This window comes from Azolla caroliniana, unplaced genomic scaffold (assembly GCF_043228905.1).
Source record: "Azolla caroliniana isolate FFs.n. ecotype wild unplaced genomic scaffold, voAzoCaro1.0.p SCAF_10, whole genome shotgun sequence".
Classification (NCBI taxonomy): Eukaryota; Viridiplantae; Streptophyta; class Polypodiopsida; order Salviniales; family Salviniaceae; genus Azolla; species Azolla caroliniana.
The window spans coordinates 21559166-21566895 of NW_028230445.1; the positions used below are offsets into that span (position 1 = coordinate 21559166).

Below are 7730 nucleotides of genomic sequence, written 5' to 3' on the forward strand. Positions count from 1 at the left end.
TAAGTGGTTTCTTTTACCATTCATTCATGATTCTGTGGAATGTGATCTCGTTTACAGTTGGTTGAAGTAAATGATGAGAGTCATGTGTTGAATTTTCTTCCTTAACGTAGATCCATGATATAATTTGAAACCTTCAATCCAGAAACCTCAAACTCTAAATTCTTAAACTAGAGTGTGAACAAAGAACTGGAACAAAATATAGTTCCACAGAAGTTGATTAGAAGGCCCATATAGAGAAAGGTAACATATCACCAGCATCAGATAGAAACACGCAATAGTCAAAGAGAAGTTAATTGAGCATATATATATATATATTTTGGAAGGCATCAAAATAGAATACAAATAAACCTAGAAAAACCTTTTAAATTATCCAATTGCAGAACAAAAATGAAGGATATCATCATAGTAAAAGGTGTATAGAAGTGCTACTTCAAATTCATCATACTTAAGTTCAAAATCGCAACAGATTCCTTTGTTTTGTTAGGCACCCATATTACAGCGTATTTCAAGCATTAACATAGCGCTGACTTGTTCATAAAATTTTCTTGTTTGTGCAAATTCTTAGATGGCCTTTATGAGAGTACACTCAGAACTTGTAAAAAATAAAAGAAATAGGCATGATATTACTTAGCTACATATTGCATTTTGCAAAACAACCAACAAGAAACAATAATTAAAAATGAAAGGTGTTCTAACTCAGCTAGACTCACAATTTCTTCAACTGAATCACTGAATACAAGCCACTCTGCGAAAAAAAAGAGACCATATATATTTGCAGCTGAGGGCTTGTATGATTGTTTAGGCATTATAACAATCATTTCTTTCCACTGCATTATATGATCACTTTTCCGACTGCAATTCGAACTTTTACGCGAATAATGAAGATCCCCCAAAAAAACTAAGCTTAAACTTATTGTTTATCTGCTAAAGTATCTGTTTTCTCGTTGTCTTCTTCTTTTTCTTCTGGAATGGCATCTACACTTTCAATGACTTCGATGGAAGCTTCAATATCCTCTTTTACATCACTTTCTTTCTCACTGACGTCCTCTGAAATGACCCCATTTGGAGTATCTTGCTTTTCTACTACCACTTGTTCATCAATCTCCTTTGAGATTGTCCCATTTATGACATCAACTACCTGTTCTTTCTCTGAGTTGCTTTCTATTTGCTTTTTCTTCTCGGCCAAATAGCTCGAGATTGATTCATTCTTACGAAATGCTAGCTCAAAAGGATTAGTAGCTCTCTCTGCGACATCCTTGTTCAAATCCTCATTGATCTTATCATAATTCACTTCTTGTTTAGTGGTAAGAGTAACTCTACCCCTCTCAATACGAAGGACTCTAACAGTAACTTCCTGTCCCGTTTGGAAGTGGTTTTCTAGGGAGGTATTCGGACCCCGGAAAATCACCTCTCCGACCGGCAAGTAGCCATCGGTCCCATCGGGAAGGGTAAGGAAAACCCCCGATCTTATCATGTTCTTTACAATACCTGTCACAATTTCTCCTTTCTTCATCTTTGTCGATGTGGAGGGGGTTTTATTTCTTCTTCTCGGAGTCGAAGAAGATGATGACGACGACGAAGAAGACAAACCTCGTTGTAGGTTATTTTGTCCTTCTTTCCCTTCTTCTTCTTGTTCTTCTTCTTTCCCTTCTTCTCCCATAAGCATTAGGGAGATTCTCTTTGCGGTGAAATCGACATCCACGATTTTCACGTTCACTTCTTGGCCAATCTGGACAACGTCTTCTACTTTCTTCACGAATCCTTTACTAAGCTTAGAGATGTGAACAAGGCCATTTGTGAAAGCACCCAAATCAATAAAAGCTCCAAATGTTTGGATTGCAGAGACTTTACCAGAGAAAACAGCTCCAGGGACAAGTTCTTCATTACTCACAACAAGGGCCTTATTATTATTTCTATTGAAATTTCGTCTCGCTTGAGTTTTGGGTTCTTCTGAAACACTTACCTCCTCAATAGTTGAAGGATCCACAGCTATGGAAGAAGACTCAGTAGTTTCTTCTCCTCTTTCGACCTCATCCTGTTCTGCTTCACTTGAATTAATGATAGGTTCTTCTACAGTTATAACCTCCTCCCCTGAAGCAAAGACCCTGCTCCAAGTATATGGGTAGTCTACATTATTCCTTTTGTATATTTTCCCTGAGTAGGACAATGGCTTCTTGATGAAGGTTCCCGCAAAGAAGACTGTGGTAGACATAGCTACACAGGACGATTCTCTCTGCTTTAATGTCGATTTTGATGGAGAAGCATAGCTCAGCAATTGAACTGTGGTGGAAGGAGGGCAGAGTAGAATTGCTGGACCCATATTAGAAACCTGTGGTTTCGTCTGCTTATTCTTCTCCTGCTGCTGCTAACACAGACGAAAAAGAAAGAAGAAGACCGATTTGTCACAAGAAGAAGAAGCATAAAAACACCATAGCTAAAACAGAGGGAGGGGAAGAGAGAGACACTGGAGGTAGCCTTGTTCACACCTTGTAGTGTTGTTATATTGGATAAGATGTTTCGATTTTCTCTCTTTATTTTTCATTGTGGCGGTATGATGCCATATATGTTACATATATGATATATTTATATACATATACATACTTCACAAAATGTTGGTCACGTGGTTCATTCTTACCCCAATTCCATTTCCATATGTTTGGTTCGTCACAGTTTCGAAGTCCTCTTAAACAAATGCCTCGGGATGATATGTTGCCCATTGTTTGTTCGAGGATACGCATGGTTCAAGCCCTCTTAAACAAAAAGACCTTTGGCAATAAGTGTGGATGCAATATATTTTGCTTCGATGGAGGAGAGGGCGACGATGGCTTGCTTTTTCATATGCCATGCTGTTGCAACACCTACAAAAAGTAAACAAAAAAACCCAGTGTGGAACCAGATGAATCACCTACATGACGGGTATTGGAGTTGTTTACCCCAAATTGCCTTATAAGTAAGTAACATATTCCATGTGTACTTTTAAGTATCGTAGTAATAGTTTGAGTGCATTCCAATGATAATGTCTGGAATTTCCATGAATATTGAGAGAAAGCCGGTTGAAAATGACAAGTTCAGTCCTGTAAGGGCAGGAGGCTCCCTAATACTTGGAGTGTAAGGAATAGACGCTTCTATTCACCTTCTTCCCTCGGCCACAACCGAGTAATCGCGGATCAATGCAGCAGAAAATAAGAACCACACGAAAGAATCAAAGACGCGAGTACACAGGGATTAACGTGGAAAACCCAGGCGGGAAAAACCACGGGAGTACAAGACTCCAACGCAACACTATACAGAGAAGTATACAATGGCGAGCTGCAAGGAGACGACCTTGAGCTCGCTGTCCTCGCCACAGGCGGCGGAAGTACACAGAGGCGTCTACCTCTTCATCTTTCGCGCTCTATCTCTCTCTCTCTCTCTCACGGCTGCTTACACTTCACTCCTCTTGAGTGGAAAAACAGAAAAATGAGAAGCAACTACAAAACTGTTTGCCCTAAGTCATATTTATACTTATATGAATTTGGGCTATTTACAACTGTAGCCTCAGGGGCCCATAGCGAACATATTCACGGATATGTCCCTGCATCCGGATCGCTCTCCGGGTACATTCGTCATCCGGTACCGAAACCGGGGTCTTCGTCATCCGGATCCGAAACCGAAACCGGGCTTGTCGGCATTCATCTCCGATATCCGACCATCCCATGCGAAGGGACCGTAATCCCAACAAACTCCCCCTTCACTTCGGCATGGGATGTCTCTTCAATCCGATCCTCTTCCGGCATGCTTCCAGCTTGTCGGGTGTGAGGACCTTGGTCAGCATATCCGACCCGTTCTCGTCCGTGTGGATCTTTGTCAGCACGAACTCCTTGTCTTCTATCCTTTCCCGGATCCAGTGATATCTTCGCTGGATGTGCTTCGTCCGGGAGTGATAGGCCGCGTTCTTCGCAAGGTGGATTGCACTCTGACTGTCGCAGTAGAGTCGGTACTCCTCCTGTTGGATACCGAGCTCTCTAATGAAGTCCTTCATCCATATTATTTCCTTGCCGGCTTCAACAACCGCCATGTACTCCGCCTCCGTGGTTGACAACGCAACCGTCTTCTGCAGCCTCGACTGCCATGAAACAGCTCCCCCTGCATACGTCATCACATACCCTGATGTGGACCGGTTGGTATCTGCATCAGCCGACATATCCGAATCGGTGAAACCGTCGAGTTCGGGTTTACCGGAGCCGAATCGGAGGCACACATTAGCTGTGCCCTTCAGGTATCGGAGTATCCACTTGACCGCGTTCCAATGCTCTTTGCCGGGATTGCTCATGTACCGGCTCACCACTCCGACTGCATATCCGATATCCGGTCTCGTACACACCATGGCGTACATCAAGCTCCCGACGGCTGAGGCATACGACACTTTCATCATATCCTCCTTTTCAGCCTTTGTCTTGGGACTTTGCTTGCTGGACAGCTTGCAGTTTGTCGGGAGGGTCGATCCGACCGGTCTTGCTTCCGACATGTTGAACCGGTGAAGCACCTTCGTCACGTACTTCTCCTGTGACAGCCACAACTGCTTCTTCTTCCGGTCCTGGATGATGTGCATCCCTAGTATTTGCCTCGCCGGACCCAGGTCCTTCATTGAGAAGGTTCGGTGAAGAGCCTTCTTCAGCATCCGTATCTTGACCTGGTCCCGTCCGACGATCAACATGTCGTCCACGTACAGGAGGAGTATTAGAAAATCTCCTCCTTCGAACTTCTTCACAAACACGCAATGGTCGGACTGCGTTTTGAGGTACCCTTCGTCGGTCATGAAGGAGTCGAACTTCCGGTACCATTGCCGGGGAGCCTGCTTCAGTCCGTAAAGGCTCTTCTTCAACCGGCATACCAGGTGCTCCTTCCCTTTCTTCTCGAATCCTTCCGGTTGCTGCATGTAGATCTCTTCTTCGAGGTCACCGTGAAGGAATGCCGTCTTCACGTCCATCTGTTCTACCTCGAGGTCCATGCTTGCCGCTATGCTCAGCACCGTCCGGATGGAGGTCATCTTCACTACCGGGGCAAATATTTCGTCGAAGTCGACGCCCTTCTTCTGCTGAAACCCCTTCACCACAATCCTGGCTTTGTATCTCGGGGGGTTTCCGGCATCTCCCGGTTTCAGCTTGAACACCCACTTGTTTCGAAGTGCCCGCTTTCCTTTCGGCAACTCCACAAGTTCATATGTGTGGTTCTCATGCAGGGAATCCATCTCGTCCTGCATGGCACTCAACCACCTGCGGCTCTGGGTGTCGTGCTTTGCTTCTTCAAAGCTCTCCGGCTCCCCCTCGTCGGTTAGCAGCACGTGCTCTGGTTCCGGAAATCTCCGGGGGGCCCTTCTCTCTCTTAGAGGATATCTCCGTTCCGGAGCTTCGGTAACCGGTTCCTCCGATTCTTCTTCTTCATCCGAATCCATTTCGGGATCGGGGCCGGTTCCGGTATCATTTTCATCTTCTTCGGCCGGTTCTGTTTCTTCACCGTCTTCGGCCGGGTCCTCGAGTGCTAACCGGTCCCTTGCCGGTCGGGACTGCTCCTCGTAGAGTTTATCCTCACCGGTCGACTTGGAGCTCTTCATCTTCTTCTCCGACTCCCAGTCGGCGAGTGTCTTGTCCTCCATGAAGATGATATCTCGACTCCTGAATATCTTCTTGTCGACCGGATCCCATACTCGGTAGCCGAACTCGTCGTCGCCGTAACCGAGGAATATGCATGGCCGGGTCTTTGGATCTAGCTTTCCTCTCCGGTCCTTTGCCACATGCACGTATGCGAGACACCCGAACACCTTCAGATGCCGGTAGGACACTTCCTTACCGGTCCACACTTTCTGCGGTGTGTCTCCGTCCAAAGGTACTGAGGGTGATCTGTTTATCACGTATGTCGCCGTCGACATTGCCTCAGCCCAAAACCCCTTGGGTAATTTCGCATGCGCCAGCATACTCCGGACCCTCTCCATTATGGTCCGGTTCATCCTCTCGGCCAGCCCGTTTAGTTCCGGCGTCTTCGGCACAGTAAACTCGAGCCGGATTCCCTTCGAGCGACAGTACTCCTGGAACTGCCCCCGGTATTCCCCTCCGTTATCCGCTCGTATCGCTTTCAGCTTCTTGCCGGATTCCCTTTCCACTCTCGCGTGGAGTTCTTTGAAGATGGACAACACTTGGTCCTTTGTCTTCAACGGCGCCGTCCACAGCTTCCGGCTGTGATCATCAATGAAAGTCACGAAGTACTGGGCTCCGCCATGTGACTTCGTTTCTACCTGACACACATCCGTGTGCACCAACTCCAATGGTGCGCTACGTCTCGTCGGTGGCCTTGAGTGGAAGGAGGTTCGGTTCTGCTTACCGGCCAGGCAATCGGTGCACTTCTCCAGGTGCACATGCTTTACTGGAATAAGGTTGTCTTCTGCAAGCCTCTTCATCCCCTTCTCACTCATGTGGCACAGTCTTTTGTGCCACAGCTCACCGGCAGTGTCGGCTGCCACATTCAGCTCTTCCGGACACAACCAGGCATTCATAAGGTACAGTGTGTTGACTTTCCGGGCCCGAGCCACTATCAGGCTTCCCTTGCTGAACTTCATTACGCCGTTCCGGATGCTACCTGTGTAGCCTTCATCGTCTAGCCTCCCGGCCGAAATCAGGTTCAATCTAACCTCCGGAACGTGTCGGACATCCTTCAGCAGCATTTTGCATCCGGTCGGGGTTGTCAACCATACGTCTCCTATGCCGGCAATCCGGCACGTACCTTCATTTCCCATCCGAACACAGCCATGCTCGCCGGCTGTGTAGGATGAGAAGTATCTTCTCTCCGGGGTCAGGTGGAACGATGCTCCGGAATCGACCACCCAGGTCGTCTCATCGCCGGCAATGTTTAGTTCACCTTCTTCGGTGATGAGCATGATCTCCTCTTCACTTGCCGCGAGTGCCGTTGTTCCTTTCCGGTCCTGTCCTCGCCGATCCGAACCATTTCGGTCCGTGGCTCCCCGGTATGCACCGTTTCTCTCCGGTGACTTCTTCGAATCGGTGTTGTCGGTTCCATTGTCCTTTCGGTAATGCCGACAATTCTTTCGGAAGTGCCCCGGCTTCCCACAGTGGAAGCATGTGGGCCTTCCTCTTGACTGCGACCGGGTCCCCGACTTCTCCCGTCTTTGCGGACTCCGGTTCCATTGTCTTCCCCGATCCGATTCGGTAAACAACATCTTCGGGTCGGAGGCCGGTTCCTTATCTCTCCGACGCGCTTCTTCATTCAAAATACTTGTCTTTACCGTTTGTAAGGACAAGTTATCTTCGGTGCAGGAGGTGCTGAGAGTCACCACCAAGTTCTCCCAGCTTTCTGGCAATGTACACATCAGGATGATGGCTTGCATTGCATCCTCCAACGGGAACTTAATCGCCGCAAGCTGGTTCACGAATCCCATGAACGTGCTTACGTGTTCAACCATACTCTCGCCGTCCCGGTACTTGAGGTTCACTATCTTCCTCATCAGGGAGGTCCGGTTCAACGCATTCTTCCTCTCGTAGAGGCCCGACAGCTTCTTCCACATCTCATATGCGTTGGTGTCGTTCGCCACATGTTGTAGGACGCTTACATCGACATATTGTCGGATCGTCGCTACGGCTTTCCGGTTCAGGAGCTTCCACTCCGACTCAAGTACCCCCTTCGGTATTTCCGACCTGTCAATCGGTTCGTACAGGTCCCGAACAATCAGAAGATCCTCC

At 47.5% G+C, this 7730-nt stretch overlaps 1 protein-coding gene across 1 annotated transcript; it reads right to left on the bottom strand.

Annotated features, from left to right (window-relative positions):
• Window positions 1-593: 593 nt before the first annotated feature.
• Window positions 594-2427, bottom strand: LOC147859589 (polyprotein of EF-Ts, chloroplastic-like). The gene has a single exon (XM_087325860.1). The coding sequence runs from the start codon at window positions 2318-2320 to the stop codon at window positions 911-913; it is 1410 nt and encodes a 469-aa protein (XP_087181986.1). The 5' UTR covers window positions 2321-2427; the 3' UTR covers window positions 594-910.
• Between the last annotated feature and the right edge of the window lie 5303 nt (window positions 2428-7730).